We start from the raw sequence: 24,388 nt of genomic DNA, 5'->3' as shown, positions 1-24,388 counted from the left end.
CTAAGTCTATTTGCTAAAAAGGGAGGAGAAACTTTTCCATATTATAAAAAGCTTTTGGGCTTCCCTGGTGGCGCAGTGGTTGACAGTCTGCCTGCTGATGCAGGGGACACGGGTTCGTGCCCTGGTCCGGGAAGATCCCACATGCCGCGGAACGGCTGGGCCCGTGAGCCATGGCCGCTGAGCCTGCGCATCTGGAGCCTGTACCCTGCAACGGGAGAGGCCACAACAGTGAGAGGCCCACGTACCAAAAAAAAAAAAAAAAAAGCTTTCTTTTTTAGTCCCAAGAGACAGTGATTCATACCTTTGAGACAAGGAGTGTTTGTTGTAGGAAAGACATTTCCTTACATTTACGGTCAGCTGGTCTTCAACAAGGGGGCCACAACAATTCAATGGGGAAGAACAGTCTTTTTAACAGGTGGTGCTGGGACAATTGGATATCCACATGCAGAAGAATGAAACTGGACCCCCTACCTCACACTACTCAGAAGAATTATTCAAAATGGAGCAAAAACCTAAATGTAGAGCTAAAGCTATAAAACTCTCAGAAAACATAGGAGTAAATCTTTATGACCTTGGATTAGGCAACAGTTTCTTCATTACGACACCAAAAACATAAGGAGAAGAAAAAAAGATAAATTGGATTTATGAAAATTGAAAATTTTGTGCTGTAAGTGATGCCAGCAAGAAAGTAAAAAGACAATCAACAGGAGTGGAGAAAATGTTTGCAAGTCGTATCTGACATGAGACTTGTATCTAGAATGTATGAGGAACCCATAACTCAACAAAAAAGGCCAACAACTCACTTTAAAAATGCACAGGGACTTCCCTGGTGGTCCAGTGGCAAAGAATCTGCCTTACGACACAGGCGACGTGGGTTCAAGCCCTGGTCAGGGAACTAAGATCCCACATGCTGTGGGGCAACAAAGCCCGCGTGCCACAACTACTGAGCTCCCGTGCCCCAACTAGAGAGCCTGCGTGCCGCAAAGTACAGAGCCCATGCGCTCTGGAACCCGCGTGCCACAGCTACAGAGCCCACGCGCCCTAGAGCCTGCGCGCCACAACTAGAGAGAGAAAACCCGCATGCCACAACTAGAGAGAAGCCAGAGCACCACAACTAGAGAGAAGCCCATGCACTGCAGTGAAGAGCCCACATACTGCAAGAAAAGATCCCGCATGCCTCAAGGAAGATCCCATGTGCCACGACTAAAGACCCAACACAGTCAAAAATAAATAAATAAAAATAAATAAATCTTTAAAAATAAATTAAAAATTTACAAAAAATGGACAAAGGACTTGAACAGACAATTCCGCAAAGAAGAGATACAAATGGCTAGGAAGCCATGAAGGAGCTCAACATTGGTCCTCATTAGGGAAACGCAAGTCAAATGACACACTTCCCACACACGAGGATGGCTGAAATCAGACACATAATAGGGAACGTTGGTGAAAATGTGGAGGAATTGGAGCGCTCATCACTGCGGGTGGGACAGAATACGGTGCGGCCACTTTGCAGAACAGTCTGGCAGTTCCTCAAAAGGTCAAACAGTTGGGACTTCCCTGGTGGCGCTGTGGATAACATTCCACGCTCCCAATGCAGGGGGCCTGGGTTCAATCCCTGGTCAGAGAACTAGATCCCACGTGCATGATGCAACTAAGAGTTTGCATGCCACAACTAAGGAGCCCACCTGCCACAACTAAGACCCAGCACAACCAAATAAATATATATTTTTTTAAAAAAGAAGTCAAACAGTTATGTGACGCAGTACTACCTACAGATGTAAATAATCAGTGAAATGAACAGATCCACATAAACTCTGAACTTGGTTGCTCCCAGCAGTGTAAGTCATAACATCCATAAGGGGGAAACAACCTAAATGTCTATCAACTGATGAACAACTGAATTCTATCCACACAACAGATTATTCAGCCAAAAAGGAAGGAAGCACTGACACCTGCTACAACATGGATGAACCGTTTTGAAAACACGCTAAGAGAGAGAAGCCAGTCACAAAATATTACAGACTGTATAATTCCATTTATATGAAATGTTCAGAATAAGCAAATTACAGAGGCAGAAGCAGATTAGTGTTTGCTTAGGGCTGGGCAAGGGGAGGAGTGGCAGTGACTGGTTGGTACCAGGTTTCTTCTGGGAAAAGAAACATGTTCTAAATTAGCTTGTGGTAATGGTTGCACACCCTGTGAATATACTTTAAAAAAACCCCTCTAGGGCTTCATTAGTGGCACAGTGGTTGAGAGTCCGCCTGCCGATGTAGGGGACGCGGGTTCGTGCCCCGGTCCGGGAAGATCCCACATGCCGTGGGGCGGCTGGGCCCGTGAGCCATGGCCGCTGAGCCTGCGCGTCCAGAGCCTGTGCTCCACAACGGGAGAGGCCACAACAGTGAGAGGCCCGCGTACCGCTTAAAAAAAAAAAAAAAACCTCTAATCCCAAATTATTTGCTGTAAATTAACACACATAATGCCCCAATACTGTTTGTAAAAATAAACAGCGAAAAATACGGTTTCCTACCACCACCACTTCAGCGAATGTACATACGCCGTCAAAGGCGTTCCTTGCGTCCCCCAGCCTGTTGGGACCTCGCCGCCCTCACTCTGTCCACTGGCCGTCATGGGTGGCCTGGCGTTGCTGTGTCACAGCATCGAGACCTTTATTGTGTTTTCTTTCCTTACCGGCCTTTCTGCAAAAGTCCCAGTGACTCAGGTTAACTTCTATGAGCAACACCAACTTAAGATTTCCCTGGTGGTCAGGAGGACCTGGGGGGCAGGAATTAGAGCTGGTCGGCATCATAACCATCACTAAAACTGGCCTTGACTGAGAGCTTCCCGTGTGCCAGGCCCTGTTCCTGGTGCTTTCCATGTGTTAGCTCGTGTACTTCTTGTGACTGACGAGGCGGGCACACAGGTGAGGTCACGGAGGCACACGTCTCAGGGGAAATCAACAGATTGGGCCTAAAATTGGTAAATCAAAAAAAGTCACCCAATTTGCCTATTATTCAGAAATATGGAAGTAATTCCAGTAGAAACAGTGGAAAGATGAAACTGTGCTCGCCTCTGAGGAGCAGTCTGCCTGCTGGTTTGTGGTAAGTTCCAGGACCACTGAGTTTCTTAGCCATATGCACACATCACTTAGTTAATTTGACAGATCAAATGTCTTTTACAAAGATTTTTAAAAATTACATTATTCAGCGTTAGCCAGAGGATGATGAAAAGGACATGATCATGCCCTGCTGATGGAGAATAAATCGGTACAGCCGTTCTCAAGGTAATTCGATAACATTTAATCAAGTGCTTTGGCCCAGTGGTTCCATGTCAAGGAACTTACCCTAATGAAATAATCACAGACAGAGATTTATGTAAGGATGATAATGACGTGATATAAAGGATGATACTACCTCTAATATTAAAAAGTGGAAAACACTGTAATTGTCCAGCAGCAGGCTGAGGAACGGCTGACTCCTTCGTGCCGGGGGACGGGCCCATACACCCATCAACAACTGTGATCTCAACTGTTCCATCACTCGAGTGGGTGCTCACGACACAACGTAAAGTGGAAGGATGGACTATAAACCTTTGTACGTGCAACACGACCCTCGTCTTTAAGAACAATTATATGCAGATATGCACAAAGGAGAAAACTAGAAGGTAATACATTAAACATCAACATTTTAGGGGGTAGAATTATAAGTATTCTTTTTTTCCTTTATACTTTCCAGCAATTTCTACAATAAAAGAAAAGACATTTTGGGGAATTCCTTGGTGGTCCAGTGGTTAGGACTCCGCGCTCTTACTGCCAAGAGCGCAGGTTCAATCCCTGGTCAGGGAACTAAGATCCCGCAAGCCATGTAGCACAGCCAAAAAAAAGAAAGAAAGAAAAGCCATTTTAAGATGTGAGCTCAGAAGTGTTCAGTGAAGCAAAATAAGCTCACCAGCAGAAAGGTGCTAACCCAGGTCAGACCGACAGGAGGAAGACAGCAAAGCGCCGGGCTGGGCTGGAGTCACTGATCAGGACAAGTGAGCACCCACAGGCTGAGGCTGCCCGGGCTCCACGGGACCTAAAACAGAAATCAGCCTCAGGGAAAACATCTTTTTTAAAATCTGAAAGTATCACTCGTAGCCCCTAACATCCCCTCTCACCCGGTGCATCTAAGTCACCTCTGATGTGAGCCGGCAGGTCCAGGGAAGGCCCCCTGAAGGAATCCACAGGAATCAGTGCCTGGAGCCCCAGCTCGGGCGCCCAGGACACGGCCATGCTCCTGTCCACCCTGACCCAGGACTATTCAAAGTTCCCACTCGGATGAACGGCCTCCAGCTTCTGCTCTTCTGCTACCTGACCCCACACCCTCCCTCCTGTGGCCTAAACCCCGTAACACCAAGCATCCCACCCACAGAGCCCACCTCCCATCTTGCCAGCTGGCCCCCCTCGGTGCCCTGGGGCTCAGCGATCCTCCAGCCTCACCAGGACCCGCAGTCCACTGACCCTACACATTTCAATGCCCCTCACCTCTCATGTTCCCATTCCCACAACTTCATTTCCACGGCCCATCATTACAATCGTGCCTTTACAAACACTCTCAGCCCCTCACCTGGGAAAGCCCCAACTCTAGCTCTGGTTCCGGCCTGGCCGGGAAGTCCCCAGGGCCATGCGGTTGGTCTCACTGTACATGGCACAGCCCCAGCCTCGAGGGGTGCCCAGCAAGCCCCGCGGCCCGACTCCGGCCACTCGCCCAGACGAACAGCTCTTCCTCTTGCCTCTCAAGCTTTCCGACCTCCAACACATCCTCGCCTCCTCCGTTCATTCCTGATCACTGAGCTTCCAGAAGCTCCCCTCAGACCCTCCCACCGTTCCCTCGTGCGACAGTGCAGAACCGTGCCTGCTCCGAGCAGGGCTGAGCTTCTGCCGCGCTCTGGTCCCAGGGGCATGCATGGCTCTAAGCAATTCCCCTTCCCCATCAGCTGTCCTTCTACAGAGTCAACTACAAGGTCCCACAACTAAAAACCCTGATTCCACGTGCTCTCCACCCCGTTTCTGGTGCTTTCTGCACGAAAACCCTCAGGAGCTGTCCACTGGCACGGTCCCTACCTCCTTTCCAGCCACTCTCCCATTAGGCTGCCATCTGACTTGGCCAGATGGTTCTTACTGAAACCACCAACGACCACCAAGGACACCCGTCTGCTAACGACAGACTCTCTGATCACAGCCTGGTCGGGGCCCTTCTAAGCCCTCCTTCAACAGGCCTCAACCTGGGCCTGTACAGACCTGAAAAGTTTCTAGCAGCTCAAGGCCACATCTTTACAGTGACTCTAGCCCCCCTAAAAAGCTCCTGCCTGAGAAAACTCAAGGCTACCAGGAGGATCCAGCCCACACCTGAAGACAGAGCCCCATCCTCACCCCACCCCTGTGGGAGGGCAGGAGCCTAACTTCCCGAAGCACCGCCCCCCCAGGTCAGCAAGCCCCGAAGGGTTTCACACCACCGACCCCCTTCTGCTCACTGTAATTATCCAGTTCCCAACTCTACAGAGTGCCACCCCCACCCCCCGCCACTCCCTCACCCTCCCTTTAAAACGCCCTCTCCCCTGCACAAGTCCAAGGCCCCTGCTGCAGTAGTTACCCCTGATTAAAATGCGACCTCACCACTTACACCACCTCCAGTCTGGCTCTGCTTATCTCTGTTCATCACTGACTGGACATAACTGACCTCCCAGCAGCATCTGCCACAGCTGGTCCCTCCTCTTGACTCTGCCCTTTCCGCTCCGCTTCCCAGACACACCACGCTCTCCCGCTTGCCTCCCACCTCTTCACCTCCCCGCCCCCTGGACACAGAAGGGCCCTGAGCTCAGCACTCCCCCGAGATCTCACCTAGTCGTGTGGCTTTAAACACCAACCATAGGCTGATGACGTCCCCATTTCTCCCTGAACTGCACAACTACACTGTCAACTCATGTGTATCACCTACACACACATCGTCTCAAACTAAAACGTGTCAAGTCCACACTCCCCATCACCCTCCACAAACCTGATCTTCCTGCAGGGTCTGTCCCCTCAATAAAAGACCAGCTGGTGAAATGCGTATTTCAGCTCAAGTTAAAAACCGTAGTGTCACCCACAACTCCTCTTTCTCAAACACCCGTCCATCCCACAGTAAACCCCGGTGGCCCCACCCCCAAAGTACATCCAGACGTGGACCTTCACTGCCCCTACCGCGAGCATCCTGGTCCAACCACGTCTCCCACCTGGATCATTCGAAAGTCTCCAACTGGTCTCTGGCCTCCGCCCCGCCCCTAGCCCCTCCAGGCCATTTTCCGACTCAGCATCCTGAAGGGGTTGTGAAATACCTAAGCCGGGTTAGGTCCCACCAGTTCTGGGACCCTCCCCCAGGGCTCTCCTCCCCTCCCCCGGTCGGAGCCCCGCCCCGCTTCACTTCTCTCCGCCATGCTCAGCAACGTCTCCTTTCCTCATCAGGACCACTCCCCCCAACCCCAGGCGAGCTCACTGGCTCGGGGCTGCCGGTCGCGCGGACGCGCGGGACGCACCCATGGGGCTGTGGGGAGGTCCGGCGCGGCCGGCGCTCGGGGCCCTGCGTCCTCCTCAGGCCGCCGACGGGAGGACAGCCAAGCCCCCCGCGCGCCCCCGGTTGCCCGGCAGGCCTCGTACCCAAGCAGGACACCCCAGACCCGCCGCCCTCGCCTACCTGCGCGTGGCTGCCGACGCCGGCTTCCGGCAGACGCGGCGCCCAGGTAACGGGGTCCCGCCCACCGGAGCGGCACCGCCTATTGGCCGGGGCCCGCCTCCGTCTCCCCGCCGACCAATGGCGAGCGGCAGCCACGAGGTGGGTGAGGCGGGCCCGGGCGCGGGCCTGCGGCGTCATCGCTGGGCGCCGCTGGGCGCCGGGAGCCGCCGGTTGCCAGGCAACCCTCTGGTCGCGGGCTAAGCGGGTTTTTCCCCAAGGTTCCCGGGACTCAAAGCGGACGACGCCTGTCCGTCCACGGGGATTGGTCTCAAACAGGATGTAGATTATAACTGCTGTCACTTAAAAAGTGGGCGCAGTGTTGCGAGGTCGCCAGCGTTACACCTGCGCGCAAGTTTGCCAGTGCAGCGGTGTGTCTGCAGACTCCTGTAGACCCAGGTTAGGTCACCTGGGGAGGGGATGAAGGCAGACGCGGGCCCAACCGCGGAGGGTGTCTGGGGTCGGAGGCTACGCCACGCCGGTGAAAGTAACCACGAGTTAAATCGTTCGGTTCTTAGAAATATTTTATAGTCTCGACACCGAAAACGGGAGAGAAGGGAGAGCGGGTGCGGCGGACTTTTAATCTGGGGACAGCTGGACGGGGTTGTACCATCAAGGGGAGGCTCTGGGAGTGGGAGATACGACAGCAAGCCTATGTAACAAATACATATATATTGATGACATCAGAGTGCTAATTTGACAGTGAAATATTATGGGGCCAATAACATGGGAAGAAAGAGGAGCCCAGAGAAGTGAGCCTTCCAGTTGGGGCCGTTCTTCCCTCAAGGGTCAGTCAATCCGGAAGAAACAGCTGAAAGGCTGAGAACCTGAACAAAATTTGGTCAGCTTTGCGGGCTTAGGGCTGCCAAGGGGGAGGGTTCTTGTAAGTGTCCCATCTTTGGGTCGAAACCCTGAAAGGCTACAATGTCGGTGTGAATATGAACAGAGACCAGCCCTTGCAGGAACTTCATCAAATCCATTCCGAATTCATTTCAATTTCTGAAACTGTATTTAAGTGATTCAGGGTTTACTGTCGGTGCCTCTAGCCTGCTGAAAGAAGAAAAGTTAAAGTCTTTGTAGAAGACCATAATGTCCTATACCCCAAATTATAATCGCTCATATAGCATGCCCCGTGCTCAGTAGAAAATAGCTATGTACACGAGGAGACAACGTGATAGAAAACCAAGAAAAACCACCACTGTCAGCATGCACGGGATCGCTGACACACCCACCCAACGTGGCTTCACGGATCCGAAGGCAGACCGCCCCAGTTACTACTGGACCAGGTGCATTTTGCCCGAAGCGCAGCAAGCCGAAACGCTGAGATGCTGCGGTTTGCAGGAAATCAAGCCAAGCAAGGAGGTGGGAGAACAAGCCTCAGCTCCACCTCCCTGAAGGCAAGGGGCTCAGGGTATTTACGGGATAAAGAAGCAGGGCAGTCTGAGGCCTGGGAAGGGCGGGAGCATGGGCAGAGGCGACTGGAAAAACCTGGGATAATCTCGTTCTGCAAAGGTGGAGCTGAGCCACAGGCCTCTGCACGTTCAAAGATGGGAGCACGGACTTGAGGGTGGAGTGTTCAGCTCTCTGACGTCAGAAGGTCACGGAGAGGACCATGGCCATTGGAGGGTCGGTGGTCCTCCCATCCATTCTTAACCAGCTCAGCTGGAACCAGACACAACTGACTCCAAGTTCCTGAAAAACAACTCAGGCGAGCATCTCATCATGCCGCTTGGAGGACATGCAGTCTTAAAACGACCTTGACCAGTGGAGCAGGGCCCTGACCCAGGGCCTCACAGTCACGTGCTAACATGACGCCCCCGGTCAGGGGCTCCGTCTCTACTAAGCCCTGGAGCTTCGTAGCCTGGCGTGTGATTCTCTGCAGCAGAGGCCTGGCTTCGCTCCACACTCTGGGGGCCTGTGCCAGACACCACCCCGCCCCCTGCCAGGGTCTCACTCACCGCGTGCGCCTCTAGCACTGTTGGATCTTCCAGGTTATGTGGCCCAAGTGCGGGACCACTTGTACTACAAACCGGATCTCTTGCTTTGGGCCCCACTCAAAACCAGCCCATGAATGGGTGGTGGTCATATTAAATGCCGTCTATGCTGCCTGCAACCCGAAGGGGCCAAGCATGGGCAGCAGGGCTCTTTCTTCGTGACGGAAGATTGCGTTGTTCTCTGTTTCTGCACAAAATTTAGCAGCTGAAAACTACAAACATTTATTAGCTCACAGTCTCCGCAGGGCAGGCATACGGGCACGACTTAGCTCTGTGCCTTGGCCAGAAGGGCTCCCACAAAGGTGGGGTCAAGGCGGCCGCCAGGTCTGTGGGCAGAGGTGATTGGAAAAAACTGGGATTTTTCCATCCTCTCTATCCTTTCCTACAGCCTCCTGGGCAGGCTGGCCTGGGGGACAGTCCATTTCCAAGCTCACCCACCTGGCTACCGGGAGGATTTGCCCCTCGAAGCTCGTGGGGCCGAGGGTCACCTCCTCGCTGGCCATCAGCCAGAGGCCTCCCTGAGTCGCCTGCCCCGTGGGCCTCCCCACAGGGAGGCTTGGAGCACGGCATGGGCTTCCCCCGGGGCAAGCAAGCAAGAGGGGCCCAGAGATGGTGGAGTCCCAGTCTCGTAACCTAACCTCAGAGGGGACTCCCCATCATTTTGCTGCATTTGGTTCACTAGCAGCAAGTCCCTCAGCCAGCCCCACTCACAGGGAGGAGGTTGCAGAGAGTGGGCAGGTCATGGGGGTATCGAGAGGCTTCCCAGCTAGGGGGTGGAAGGTGCAGTAGCAGCGGCCTGGCCTTGTAGGGATGTTCTAACTCCCCCAGACCACCAGTCCCCTAAAACCTCAGTGATGTGGCAGACGCACACGTCTCAGGGGGCATCCACAGCTCACACCACTCATGCCCCACCAGCTCCGCCCAGCCTGACACCATCAACACAGTGACCAGAGGAAGGTGAGGTCCCGTCCATTAGACCCAACAGGGAGCAGAGACTTACCATGGCCCTGAGCCGACCCACAAGCATGGGCTCCGTCCCTCCCACGGGAACCCAGACAGGGACAAACCGGGTGCCCAGTGCTGTGCTCTGTCTGGACAGACACAGCACAGCTTATAATGGTGGCAGCTGTGGTTTGGGGCTGCCGCTTAGCCGCCTGACAGAGCTGACTGCCACCCACCACGACCCATCTGGAAATCACTCGTACCTGAGGGGCCCAACCTCTCAGCTCCACCCAGGACCAGGTACCGCGTCTAACGGACGCGCCCGGCCGGAGGGCAGATCCGAGTGGCTGCCATGTGGCCTTTGCTCCGCAGACCGGAGCGCTGACGGGAAGCTTCTGTCGGCTATTACGCAAGCACTCCCCCCATCAACCGGCATTTAGAGACGGGTGACCCGAGGGGGTCTGTGCGGCCACGGGACCTACCGTGAGACAGGCTCGGGCCAGGACCCTACTTACCACCTGGACCCTGTCAGGTCACTGGGACCAGTGTCAACTCCAACCCTGTGTCCACCAGCCAGCATCTCCGGGCCACGCCCTGCTCCACTCGGCGGTGCCTCAGGGCGTCGGTGCCCGCGGGGAGGGGCGAGTGCACACAGACGCCCGCCAGCGGGTGAACGGAGGGACGAAACGTGCCCCGTCCACCCGACGGGCTGTTACTGGGCCACGGAAGGCATGACCTTCTGCTACGTGTCACCCCGAGGATGAACCAGGAACGGGTGACACCGTCAAGAAAGCCAGTCCTGAGGACCAGACAGAGTATGATCCTGTCCCTAGGAGGCGTCCGGAACAGGCGAATCCACAGAGGCGAGAAGGAGACCGGAGGTGGCCGCAGGGGGCAGGGGGGACAGGGAGAACGGAGCGAAGGCTGACGGGTACAGTGTCTCCTTTGGGGGTTGAGAATGTTCTGGAACCAGATGGTGGCGCTGCAACATTGTGGATGTGCGAAATGGCGCTGAATGACCCACTTTAGGATGTTTAGAGTGGTGAGTTTCATGTGTTTACAATAAAGTGTTTGTTCCTCCTTTAATGTGGTTTTGTTGTTCATGTGAAAGAGACCTGTGTTCATCTGTTTCTGTTCGTCTCCAGTTCTAGGCGCCTCCGGCCCTCTGCGCCTTTGTTGATTTTGTTGAATACAGAAAAAGCTCCCCGGAGGGTATCGTTCCCTCCCCCGCCTCCGACTCAGGTGCCCAGTTTCATTCGTTTCTGCTTTATCCTGTGTTTCTCCCGGCAAAAGTAAGCAGGTATTCGGGTATTTATCCCCTCTGTCTTGCCCAGAAAAGTAGCATGCTACGCACTCCTTTACACCACCAGTACATCATGGAAATCTTGGTCGGTTTACCGACATCCTCTCCGTCCTTTCCTACGGCCTCACAGTGCCCCGTGGGGCGGGGGGGGGGGGCTGCCACCATCACTTAACCACTGTCCACGTGAGGGCAAACGTGGAGATCGTCTCCAATTCTGCAACGGTAAACCAGGCTGCAGTGCACGTGCCTCTGAAGATTGCTGGTGGTAAACCAGGTTGGGTTCCTAGAAGTGGGACCACTACGTAGACATTCATTTTGCCAGATTTTGCTAACTTTTCCTCTGTAGCGGTTGTGCCATCTGGCATCCCCACCAGCAGGGTGTGGAAGCGCCTGCCGCCTCCCAGCCTGGCCAGCACGTTTGCTAATCTAACCTGAGGAACAGGAACCCGGTGTGGTTTCCGTTCACATCTCCCAACACGTGTGAGGTCAGACACCCCTTTAAGGATTCACCCTTTCCGGTCAGTTCACGTCCTTCACCCATCGTTCTATCTGGCTTCTGATCCTTCCCCCTCAATGTTCCAGTCCTTTATGTGTTAGAGAAATCCACCTTTATCTGCGATGTGCGCTGGAAACACCATCTCCTGATGCGAGCGTTCTGCGTCCCGTGAAGGCCTCCCTTCCCCTCACCTGACTTCTGAACCTGAGTGAGAAAGCCCTCCCACACCCAGGTTCGGAGAGACCACCCGTGTTTTCTTCTAGGGCTGGCTTGGTTTCATTTTTTACATTCAGATTTCTGATATGAGTCCTTTTTGGTGGGTGATGTAAGGTATATGTCCAATTTTACCTTCTTCTAAATGGCTGTCCAGTTGAACCAACACCAACTTTGAAAAAATCCATGTTGGCTCCAGTGCTCTGAGACAGGCCTCCTCTCACACACTCTGTCCTGACGCACCCGGCCGGGCTCTGCGCTCCCTCCTGCCTCCTGCACCAGCAGGACACTGTCGTGATCACGGAGGCCGCAGGGGCCCTCACGGCCCCCTTTCCAGGGCTGCCTTTGCTGTCCCATCACGTTGACTTTCCCTGTAAACTTGAGTATTGACTGGTCTAGTTCCAGAAAACAGCCTGTTGGTATTTTTATTGGGATCATCTTAGACTTAAAATTAATTTAGGCAAAACAGACACCTTATAAGGTTGACTCTTCCTAAGAACAAGGACTTTTTTCCCACTGATTTGTGTCTACTTTTGTGTCTTTCATGAGTGTCTTAAAGTTTTATCTCATCTAGGTCTTGCATATATCTTGTTTATTCCTAAGTATTTAATCTTTTTTCTGTTGTTAAGAAATGAAATTCTTTAGTTTATTTATTTATTTTTGCTGTGTTGGGTCTTCGTTTCTGTGCGAGGGCTTTCTCTAGTTGTGGCAAGCGGGGGCCACTCTTCATCGCGGTGCGCGGGCCTCTCACTGTCGCGGCCTCTCTTGTTGCGGAGCACAGGCTGCAGACGCGCAGGCTCAGTAGTTGTGGCTCACGGGCCTAGTTGCTCCATGGCATGTGGGATCCTTCCAGACCAGGGCTCGAACCCGTGTCCCCTGCATTAGCAGGCAGACTCTCAACCACTGCGCCACCAGGGAAGCCCCCTAAGTATTTAATCTTTATTGCCCTTGTAAATCGGATTTTTCTCTTCCATTCTATCATTTTTTTAATAAATTTATTTTATTTTTATTTATTATTTTTGGCTGTGTTGGGTCTCTGTTGTGGTGCGCGGGCTTCTCACTGCAGTGGCTTCTCTTGTTGCGGAGCAGGGCTCTAGGCACACGGGCTTCAGTAGATGCAGCACGTGGGAACTTCCGGGACCAGGGCTTGAACTCGTGTCTCCTGCATTGGCAGGCGGATTCTCAACCACTGCGCCACCAGGGAAGCCCCCCATTCTATCTTCTGATTATCATTTGCGGGAATGAAGGCTATTGGTCCCTGGGAAGCAGGCTGCCTGCCCGGCCCGTGTCTGTGGTGGGCAGTGCAGGTGGCACAGCGTAGGCGGACGTGAGGAAGCAAACACTCAGCTAACGGCAGCCAATCACCACCCAGCAAATGATTTACAACTGGGCACGGTGTATGCCAAGGCCTGGCGGCTCTCCCTCTCCCTGGGGTCCCATAAGCTTCTCCTTGACCGTGACGGGCACAGTGACCTTGCTAATAGCTCTTTCTCCAGGCAATGTCTGCATAAATGTACAAGTAGCTTCAGTTTAGTTCAGAACGACGAAGAACTCTCCAGAACGTGAAAGTAACCAGCTGCTCTGCCATCGGCATGGGATTTGAAAAAGACCATTTGTAAAGGTAATTTGTGTAGCATTTGTCGCAAGAAGATCTTAGCTTTTAACGCATTCTAAGGACGGCTCGTCACGTAGATAGGGATGTGTGTGAATTCTACAAACGTGGGTTTTAGGGGAGCCCCCAGACGCCCTAACGACAGGGAGGGAGAAATCAAAGGAGAAGAAACTGAGGCAAACAGCAAACACGCTCTTCACACAACATTTAACCCCTCCTGCAGCACCGACGCTCTCCTCTCGGCTCTTCCAGGGCATCTACTCACCTTGTACAGCAAACTGATTGCTGTTCTTACAGACTTTCAGTGAAATAAAGCAAACAAATGAACATTTATTTATGTTCATTTGCAAAGGTGAGTAAGTGTCCACGGTCCTCATTCTCAAGCTTAAAACTTGGAAAACTACGAACATTTCAGGAACTCGTTTCAGAACCTACCTTTCAGATTTGGTCATAGCATTACTGCCAAGAATGAATGGGGAAGCCGGATTAAAGATACATTTAAAAACACCCCCGATCACTTTTAACATGAATGACCTGCAAACACTGACTTGGGGCTGACGGGCTGATCGTGTCTGTCCTTCCCAGGATCCTGGGCCCAGTTTCCAGCAAGAACTAAGGTCCTACCTAGTCCACCAGCTCTCAGTTCTCGGGAGGCCCTCTAGTGACACCTTGTGGGCACTTCTGATACCGCAGCCGCGCACCACCTCGGCCGGGGGACCAGTCACCGGACACTGGGCAGGCAGCCTGGCCCCTCGCCCTGCTCAGAACTGAGAGGCAGGACCGCAGCCTCGGCAGGGAGGGCACGGCCGCACGTGGGTGAAGACCCCAGCCAGTGGGAGAAAACGCTCAGCTGCTCCCTGGCTCTCCCTCCCCACGAGCCAGACCCTCTCCAGAGACGCGATGGACTCCCTGAAAAGGCCGACCTGACGCCCACTCGTCCAGTAGGGCAGTGGTGGGCCCACCGCCGGGCACCGAGGCCTAGACAGAGCCTGCACACCTGGAGAGCCCTGTGCCTCGGGGCACCTGTTAGAGTGCCTGTTAGCCTCACCCCATCCCACCTGAGGCTGCCATTTGTAGGGGAAGAAACTACAGCCAACGTTACACAACATGCTCAAGGTCACTCATCAAGTGGCCGCGCCACGACCTCATCATCCCACGTCTTGCAAACATTTCCACTGAAGCGCCCCAGCAGCTAAGGAAGTGAGCCCTTCCCGCCCGACGGGTGACCACAAACCACACGACTTCCTGCCAAGCCTTCTCTCAAAAATGCATGCAAACTTGTGACACTCAAAGGAATTCTCTGAACTTTCTCATGTGAGCACTCTCTACGAAAATTTAAAATACACTTGTGGCTTCCCGGTCCCTCGGTCCCTCGGCCACGCCCACTGGAGTTTAAGGAGCCCTTAAACTCCTCGAATGGGCAATTCTCAGAAAATGCTTAACTTTACTCATATAAGACATACCCATTTAAAGCACGGTGACACCATGTTTTCATCACATTAAGAAAAAACTAAGCCAATGAAACACCTGATGAGGGTGTGGGGAAACTGATGGAGAGGAAGCTGGCATGACTTTCTGGATGGCAACTTGGCACCTTCCACCAAACTCTGAAACACGTCCCCTCCCGCACAGCAAGGCCGTCCAGGAAACCCTCTCTGAGCAGCCGGGCAGAGGAGTGATGACACGCCCAGGTCCTGGGAGACCACGCAGCAGCCGTAAGGATGCCTGTGACCTTGACTGCTTTCCTGACCTTTCACCCTCTGCGCCACTTCAGTGTCTATTCACACAGGTCCTTAAGGAAAATACTAACTTCTCAGAAAACTCTTAAATACACTTAAATACTCCAATCACAGTTAAGAAACACGAGTGGACTCCTAAGTTGATAATTCCTGATAAAACGTGCACGTCTTTTGTCCTTTAGTTTGGATGATCAAGAATGGCGCCAAAAAGTATGACGTGAGCCCCGCCTTTTTTTTTTTTTTTTTGTGGTACGCGGGCCTCTCACTGCCGTGGCCTCTCCCGTTGCAGAGCACAGGCTCCGGACGCGCAGGCTCAGCGGCCATGGCTCACGGGCCCAGCCGCTCCGCGGCATGTGGGATCTTCCCGGACCGGGGCACGAGCCCGTGTCCCCTGCATCGGCAGGCGGACTCTCAACCACTGCGCCACCAGGGAAGGCCCCGTCTACCTACTTTTAAAATTTCTAGTACCCACAATTAAAAAACAAAACAAAACCAGGTAAAACTCACTTTAATGTTTTATTTAATCCATCATATCCAAAATACTATTTCGACCTGTAAATATTTTTAACAATGAGATATTTCACTTTTTTTTTGGCATTGACTTCCAAACCCAGTGTCTCAATTTGGACATTAACCTTACTTGAGAAAGACCTGATCTGTACTTAGATTTTATAAAATTTACAGCTGAAAAACCAGATTCACATATTCATGTTCCTGACATACTCAACACGGCTTCCTAATGACTGAATGCAGGTGACAGCTCTGCGGCTACGCTGGACGCCGGCTCCACGTGCTCCCTAGCGGCCAGTGGCCGCTGCACTGGCCCTGGACCGCAGAAAGGGCTCCGTCCACATAGTCCCCAGACCCACAGCGTCAGGAACTCCGCTGGGGTGGGGTGGGGGGCGGTGGCACTGCTCTACCAGGCCCCGCACGATTCTGGTGCACCTGGACAACCACGGGTCCAGATCTAACGCCACCAACAGGACAGGGAGTAGAAAGAGCTGGATAACCCGCCCGTGGGATGGGAACTGAATACACCCCCCAACCACTATATATATATGTATGTAAAACATCGTTATTGGAGTATGATTGCTTTACAATGGTGTGTTAGCTGCTGCCGTATAACAAAGTGAATCAGCTATGTGTATACATATATCCCCATATCCCCTCCCTCTTGCACCTCGCTCCCACCCTCCCTATCCTACCCCTCTAGCTGGTCACAACCATTATATTTTGAGGCTATGAAACCAAACAAGGAAGAGAAACTGCTTGGATTTTTGTTAATCCGCAAGCAGTGGGATGTCTGGAGCGCACAGCTGGGTGCCCCTGGGGCTATGCCTGGGATGGCATTTCTCTTCATCCGGTTCCCTGAGGTCCCAGGAGATGACGGCGCTCCTGACAGGCCCCAAAGCCCTCGGTGTCACCCCAATGCTTGCAGTCAGAGGGTCACAGGCTGTTCTCTCAGTCAAACAGGAGCGGTGGGCTGGGGGCCACCTCTGGACAAGGACCCCTAACAGGGTAGGTGTAGTCCTGCCCCCGTGCCTGGGCTCAGATGCCACGTGAGGAAGACACAGTGAGATCCACTGTCGGTGGTTTAAGTGAAGAAGCCCCTGACCAGCTCAGCTCAGGGCAGAGCTGCTCGCGGTGGGAAGTATGGAAGTGCTAGAGCATAAAAGTTCCACAAAGTGCAAATCACGGACGGAAAGAGGCCAGTTTGAACAGACACAGTCACATCAACGCTCTACTCTCCACCTGAAAGAGAAGAAAACAGCTATGTTCTTAGGTTTGTCTTGATTAACTAGAAGCGGGTGATCGTACAAAAGACATTCGCCAAACACAGTGCTTCAGAAACCAGCTACAAAGTGTTCCTCTCGTCACCCTGTGCTGGCGGGACCTGCGTGTGCACCCGGGGTTGACAAAGCCCAAGGCCGGGCGTGCGTCCCCCTCCGTCCCATCCAGCTGTGACGGAGCGCGGAGCTCCAGGCGGCCAGTCATGAGCGCTGAGCACTCACCGGCGGGACGGAGAACCGCCCCGCCCGACACGAGGGCAGCAACACCGCGCGCCCCCGACCAGTACCTGAAGCGCCGAGCCAGCCAGCCGCCCGGCCCCTCGCGTGAAGCCCCCGACGGCCCAGGTTCCGAGTCCCTTGCTGCCGAGCACCTGCGCAGAAGGGTCAGGTCAGAGCTCAGCCAACCCCTCACCGGTGCCGAGAGCCACGCATGCAGGGACGAGGTCACCCCCCAGCCCTGCTCGGGCACAGACACCACGAGAAACGGCCGAGTGGAAGTGACAGGTGACTCGGGCTTCCATTTCTACCCACGGAAGGTGGGGGCAGACCTTTCCACCGACCCGAGGAAGGTTCTCCCTGTAAATAACCGGTGAAGGGGCTGAACTGCCCCCATCAGAAGGTGGGGTGGAGTCCGACACCCAGGACCTATTTGGAGGCAGGGTCGCTGGAGGTTGGGGGGGGGTGAGCTCACAGTGCGCTGACCCCACAGGCCAGTGTCCTCATGCAAAGGGGACGCTTGGACAGCAGCGTGCACAGGGAGAACGCCACAGGAAGGTGAAAGGCCAGGGTGACGCGTCCACAAGCCAGAGAACCCCGAGCCTACGGGAAGCACCCTCGCGAGGGGGAGGCCGGGGGAGACCCTCCCCACGGCCCCGCGCGGTGAGCAGGCATTTCTGGCTCCAGAACTGCAGTCCCAGCAAACAACGACTAGAATCCGGCTTCGATTTGGAATCCGCTTTTAATTAAGATCATATTCACCCAAACCCCTACAGCGAATGGTCAACACCAAGAGCTGAGCGTGCAGCACGGGTCCAGGTTGTCCCAACGCCATGCAGGCCGAGCCGGGCCTCTCCTCACCCCGCCATGCTGGCAGCGGGGCGTCCGCGGGTGCAGCCGTGGTCCTGAGGGTGTCTGTGCTGAATGCAGAAGCTGCCGCGACACTCGGCGCAAGCCACCCGCAGCATCTCTTTCCGCCTGCAGCCCTCTTTTGAGCAGCGGTACGTGAAAATCTGAGAAAGTACAAGTTGCTTCAATGTTCCAGCAGCCTCACCGAGCAATCATTCGACAAGCCCCCCCCCCCCCGCACATAAGACCATCGGCATTTAAACTAGAAACGGTCCTTAGCTAAACAGAATGAAGGCACCGGGGTTTCACTGAGATGTCTTTCTGTCAGGTAAACAAGGAAATACTAGTTTAGGAGACAGAAAAGTTTTAACAAGTGGTAAATACAAAAGCGGCATTTTAAGTTGGGGTCTCATGTGAGATGCTTGGGGGGGTACTGCAGGAAAAGAACAAGACGGGGGGGCAGGGGATGGGGACACGGGAGGGAAGGAGGCCAGGCCCGAGGCGTGGCGCACAGCCCTAGGGGGAGCTGGCGCAGGCTGTGTCCCGTCAGGGGCAGGGGAGCTGGCACAGCCGTTAGTTACTGCGGGGTCTTTGCAGTGATATAAACTCCCGGGCACTTCCGACTCTGTGTGGGTGACAGTGTCAGGGAGGAGGGGTCCGGCAGCCTGGGGGCAGCCCTCTGGCCAAGAAGGGCGAGTGACCCAGGTGCGTGGAAACAGTGCAGGTGCCAGTGGGGCCCGGAAGAGGAGGGGCAGCGCGCGGTGGGGAAGTGAGGGTGGAGCCAGGAGGGAGGAGGGCCTGGTCACCGAAGCTTCCGGAAGGCTCGGAGGCATGGCAAACACGAGCAGCAGCAGGGCTGGAGGAGACGGGCCAGGAAGGGGTCGGGGGGGGGGGGGGGCTCCAATCAGAGGGTCTGGGATGGAAGCTCAGGGACAGACTTCACCCTCTCCTGTTCCAGGTTATTTGTCATAATTTCATTTGTTCTGTATTTAGTGTAACATATAGAAACCGTGAGGTAAGGGGGTCAGAAGCCAGTGCCCTGGAGATAAGCTCTAAAGGCCAAGACAGCAGGGGGCAGCGCAGCCCGCATCCTAGGGAAACCACCCAAATAAACCCGGAGGCCCCAGGGAGCGTGCAGTGCTGGGCTGGGCCTGGGGACGCGTGCAGGGCTCCGAGTCTCCAGTCCGAGGAGTGGACCAGCTGCCACGGGCCATGTCCAACCCGAGTCTCCTTAGACTCTAGTTGAGGATGGAGAAGTGACCACAGGTGGCGGCTCCGATTCCGCCTGAAGTTCTATAAAAGTGACCACAAAGAGATGTTCCGAAAAAGGATGGATGAACCCCAAAGGGCAAAAGATAAAAAGAAAACAGCCACAAGATTTTAATTTTTTTTTTTTTTTTGCCTGTGCCACGCGGCATGCGGGATCTTAGTTCCCTGACCAGGGGATAGAGCTTCCTGCAGTGGACGTGCGGAGTCTTAACCACTGGACCGCCAGGGAAGCCCAAAACAGCCACAAGATTTTAGAAAAAGCACGTGGACGAGCAGTAACGGACTCAGCAGACATGAAAAAGCTGAACTATGAGCCGGCAGGGAGGGTCAAGAAGCAGCGTATGTGTGACACAGAATCCCCGAAGGCTCAGAAATCGACAGCAGCAGAGGCAGCGCGGGTGACGCGGGGCCCGGGAGGAGGCCGTGCATCTGGGAGGACCCCCGCCCGCACGGCAGAGCCGCCCTGTCCCCGGCGCGTGCGTGCGGTCAGCTGCGGACCTGGCGCGTGGGGACGACTGACCACGACGTAGGAAAGACCACCTGTACGTGGGTCACACAAGAGAAGAGGGAACTTGAGGGGAAAAAGGAGGCCGGCCCTGAAGGTCCAGCCCCACGGAGCGGGAGTCCAGAGGAGACGGCGACAGGGTCAGCCAGGGGGAAGCTGCCACACCCAGGGACAAGGAGGACAGCCGGCCCCTCGCGGGAACTCCCTGAGCAGCAGCAGAAGTGGGAAAACCCCCGACGCCAGCGAACGCCCAGGCGAGCCGCAGCGAGGGTGCGGGAGCCCAGCGGCCGGCGCACCGCGGGGACCGGGCGTCACCCAGCACTACAGGGTGAACGAGACAAACGCGAGCTGGATTTCAATGCTCTGCTTAAGTACATGGTACCACGTATTTAAGGAGAGGCAGGTGGCCGCTCCTTCCACCACAGCCGACTCCAAACGGACAGACGCGGGACTTCAGAACGAGCACCAAGACGACCAGAGCAGGAACGCCCATGTTTGATTTTACATCCCTGACATTTCCCAGGCGGAGCTTGGGAAAAACCACACACTAACAGAAGGATTCTAGAAAACCACATTAACTTTCCATCTTGGGAGGAATTCCTGTAACGAAAGCAAATCCTAACATAGGCCCTAATATTTAGGAAATATGCTCATATGACGGTAAAAATCCATGCTGTTCACAAGCCAGGAAAACACCGATCAACTGTTAGGGTTTTATTCTGTACAAAAACTATTAAAACTAATTAGCCTCGTTGGATAACTGACCTTTCCTCCGAGGAGAAACCAGCCCCCAGAGGGCTGACACAGACTCTGTCCTCACCTTCTCTTTCTTCTTCCCGGGGTGGTGGTTACAAGCTCCATCCATGTGCTCACCGACCACCACGTCTGGGACCTCTCCCGTTTTTACTGGGATGGGGCTGTTACAAAGTGGGCACACTGGGACCTGAACATCCTAAAAATAACAAATATAAGATGATATTCCAGATTCAGACAATCAAACCTCACACACACACACAAAGGCACAGTGGTACAGCACATTGAAAAGCAAACAGAGTACAAACACTGACATCTGCCCCCCACGAGAGGAGAGTGTGGCTGGCACAGCAAGGCAGCAAGGCATCCCTAGGGCTTGCAGACAGTTGCCTGAAGTGGAACCCAGGAGAACTGAAGAAACAGACTATTAACCACCCGCAGAAATGACCCTGAGAGAGAGGTCAAGTGCAGCCCAGGAAGGCAGCTGGTGAACCGATCCAGAAGGACAGTCTCAGGGCGGCAGGGCTATCTGTCCAGCACCATGTAGTGAGCAGTGAAGCTGCCCAAACACCTCGAGGGTGGGGCTGCCAGGAAGAAACACCAGCCGTGAAGAGCCTCAGCTCCTTCGCCTGCCAACGGCCTCCCCGATGCTCCTTGTAGCTTCCGCCGCGGCCACGCAGGCAGACTAGCTCATCAGTCAAGGGCGCACGTGGCCAGGCTGAGCTCTCAGGCTCAGAACCACCATCCAAGCCCAGCACTGGGGGGCTCTGGAGGGAACGCCCAGCATGGTTAAAATCCCTCTGGGCCAGGGCAGGAGCTGAGCTAATTTAGCTCAAGAACACTGAAGTGACATGTGGACGAGTAACAGGTAATCACAGAATCGCGATGCCAGCTGTCTGGGAACTGAGCTGGAAAGCCACCCAGGGGTGCTCCTGCAGCTGGCAAGTTGGCCAAGTTAAGAAATAAAGCATCATTCAGTCACCTCTAGGCAGACTCTCCCTATCCAGGGACACAGGAAGGTCAAGGCAACAGACCAGGTAGTTTGGCCTGGTCATCGGTGCCGGGTGAACATGAGTCACCCTCCCCCGCCCCCATGAATCAGCAAAGGGCCAGACCCCAGCCGACACTGGTCAAAGGGTGTAGCACTGTCACCCGCACTTCTAACTGCCACCCTGGGGAAGCAGCAGAGTGCTGACTGAAGAGCTCACGAAAATGCTCCCTGAAGCACCCAAAACAAAGTGAGTTCAGGCTGGGACCACCTGAAAAGTCAGTAACCAATGTCTTAAACCTCTGGACTTAGGCAAGTCTGTTTCCTTACAGCCACCCTCCAGCTTCCACCATGAACTGTCTGAATCACCCAGGGAGGATGCCAAGGCTGCAAAGTTGCCCAGACAAGCAAGCATTTACAATTCTGCCCAGACCAGAGCTCCCATCAAGCGCTGCGCTGCGTTTCTTGTGCCCCATGAAGATAGAGCTGTTTCTCCTTGTGTGTTGAATAAAAGGAACTAAGCGTTTTAACATGTAAAGTAAGCTCTGAAGGTTTAGGTACAACAATTTCTTTCCAGGAAAATAATCTGTGGCTTTAGAGCTGTGCCGTCCAGAGCTTTCTGCAACGATGGAGAAGCTCCACAGCTGCTCTGTCCACACACGGCTCCCAGAAACCTGAAACGTGGCTGGCGTCACTGAGAAACAGGACTTTTAGGATTTATTTAATTTTAATTAAGTTTTCTCTACATGTGGCTAGTGTCCACTATCGTGGGCAGCGCAGTTTTGGAGAGTGAGGATGAGAATCTTTAGAATGGAGTACGACCAATTACCTTCTTGAATGCAAAGGGACATTTATGTGCAGCACAGGTAAAGTGATCTTTACAGAAATCTTGTTTACATGCATCACATTCTAACGGAAGAAAATCTAAAAAAAAAAGAACAAAAAACACACAAAAAACAGTAAAGTGTTTGAAAGACTAGAACAGAAGAATCATAGATCATATTAAACAGGTATTTACCTTTGCTGAGTTCATATTATGCCTATCAAATACATCCTCGAGGTACCACATGAGAAAAAAATTGGGGGCCATGAATTTGACAGTGCCAGCAACACTGAAGAACCGGCATAGCTATCCTTTCCAAAGAGACCCCACCTCACGGGGTACCACGTATTTAAGCATTTAAATCCACTCCGTGCTGGCAGCCAGCCTTGTACCTAGCTGTACAGAACCAAAAACTCAGGCCAGCATCTCATTACTGAAAAGCCAGAAAGGCCAAGGCCCAGAGAACAACAGCTAATGAAGACAGTGGCCAGTTCTTCTCCCAGATAGATGACAAGACACCCATTTCCTGTTAACGTTCTCCTAGAAGTGCTTACCTAGCTGATTGCACGTTTTTTCTGAACAATGCTTCCCCAAATCAGGGAACTCCATTATGAGACAATGTCCAAAACACAGATGACAGAGTGAAATGTAACCTGCAAGAATTAGAAATAATTAGGAGGAAAGCAAGGATGGTCCGAATTTCAGTCACCAGGGTTTATATCGCACAGCTGATATAAGTAAACACGCAGGGAGCATCAAATGCCCAAGTCATCTGGGCTCCTGCAGGGGCCTAAGTGTCACAAATTCTTGTCTTTCAGCAAACAGAAAATGGGACTTTTAGCTAAGTACAAAAGCTCCTTCAGAATCAAACCCCTTCGCAGACAGATTGTTTTTCAGTTCTTTTAATTCCTAGTTTATCAAGCTCGACCCGAATTTAACTTTTCCTTAATCCATATTTTGACCCATATTGACAGGGACGTCCCATATTCAACTACACAGCTACTAGGGAAAGTTACAGCCTCGGTGAACTTTAAATCGCAACTTCATCTACTGAATATACTTGACAAACAAGACTCTGTTACCAGGTGCTAAGTCACGTTACTTAACTACACTAGCCCAGGGACACTCGACTCAGTCCCCCGTTGCTGTCTTTAACTCCCTTAGGCATTGAGTTTTACTCAGAATTTATTCCTTAATGACAATCAACCTGGAGTTGACCAGGGGAAGGGGAACTCGTTAACTCACCAGTGGAAAACAGGTGGACAAACGGTGATGCCACTGCACTTGAGAGAAAACTGAAGTCCACGGCACGCCTCACAGGGGCCCCTCCGTGATCTGGCACCCACCAAACCTCTCAAAAGTCTTGTCCCCCCCAGAATTCACGTCCCCGGGGCCTTTTCCGGACCTGCCCATCAGCTCTCCCGCCGCCGGGAGGCCTGGGATACTCCGGCCACAGCTGACACCCGCTCATGCCCTCAGGGCCCGGTTTAAAGCGTCACTCGGGGCCTTTCCTAACACCCTCACCTGGCCCCACCCAAATCGCGTTTCCTCTACTCTGTAATTCCTTTCCCAGGACCCGCTCGCTCGGCTCCCCACTGCAGCTTCGTTCCCTACTCTCGGCTCCGCGAAGCGCAGGGCCCAGGTCGGGTCTGCCCATCCTGGATCAGCAACACCCAGCGGACGTTCGGGAATCAATCGATCGAGGACCGACGGGAAGCCGAACTCAATCCCGACGTGGTCGCGCTCTCGGCGCCGCAGCCGCGGTGTGAGAGCCCCGTTCTGCTAGGACACTGACGCCCTGCCAGTCCGCGGTTCGCGGCCCCGTCCGACCCCCGCCCGGCACCCCCAGGCCGACCCCGTACCTGGCCCTCGCCTGAGGCCTGGGCAGCCGCAGAGGGGAGCGGAAGGTGGCAGAGACCAAGAGCTGTCTCCCTGTCCGCGGTCAGCCGCGGGGGACAAAGCCAAAGGGACGAGGAAAACAGGATCCGAGCGACGGCCGAGGCCGGTCCGAGTCCGCGGGAGAGCCCAGCATCGCGCCGCCAGCACCTCCCGGCCATTTATTCGTAGCCGCCGGGTCAGAGAGCCACCGCCCTCCGGGCGTCCCCGGCGCGCCCCCGACGACGTCTCCGCCGAGCCGACCAATCGCGCCCTCC

At 53.9% G+C, this 24,388-nt stretch overlaps 2 protein-coding genes across 5 annotated transcripts in view; both read right to left on the bottom strand.

The window, feature by feature from the left end:
• Positions 1-6,876, bottom strand: part of C16H7orf50 (chromosome 16 C7orf50 homolog) — a 97,423-nt gene extending 90,547 nt beyond the window's left edge. Inside the window, exon 1 of the mRNA XM_033426767.2 lies at positions 6,708-6,876. The gene's annotated coding sequence lies outside the window, so the exon portion shown is untranslated. The remainder of the gene's footprint in view (positions 1-6,707) is intronic.
• Positions 6,877-15,545: 8,669 nt separating this feature from the next.
• On the bottom strand, positions 15,546-24,388 carry ZFAND2A (zinc finger AN1-type containing 2A). Of its 4 annotated transcripts, XM_033426752.2 has the most exons (7): positions 24,098-24,380; positions 22,790-22,888; positions 22,242-22,336; positions 20,492-20,623; positions 17,910-18,061; positions 17,120-17,203; positions 15,546-16,794 (listed from the first exon to the last, which is right to left on the bottom strand). In XM_033426752.2, exons 2-7 carry the CDS (start codon positions 22,842-22,844, stop codon positions 16,776-16,778), a joined length of 537 nt encoding a protein of 178 aa, XP_033282643.1. In that variant the 5' UTR covers positions 22,845-22,888; positions 24,098-24,380; the 3' UTR covers positions 15,546-16,775. The 4 variants fall into 4 exon arrangements, with proteins under 4 accessions (XP_033282643.1, XP_033282645.1, XP_033282641.1 ...); XM_033426754.2 differs by lacking the exon at positions 17,120-17,203 and having other exon boundaries at positions 24,098-24,378; XM_033426750.2 differs by lacking the exons at positions 15,546-16,794; positions 17,120-17,203; positions 17,910-18,061 and adding exons at positions 18,068-19,190; positions 23,481-23,530 and having other exon boundaries at positions 24,098-24,388.

This window comes from Orcinus orca, chromosome 16 (assembly GCF_937001465.1).
Source record: "Orcinus orca chromosome 16, mOrcOrc1.1, whole genome shotgun sequence".
Taxonomy (NCBI): domain Eukaryota; kingdom Metazoa; phylum Chordata; class Mammalia; order Artiodactyla; family Delphinidae; genus Orcinus; species Orcinus orca.
Note: the sequence above shows the minus strand (reverse complement) of the source record. Positions and strands in the feature narration are given on the sequence as shown.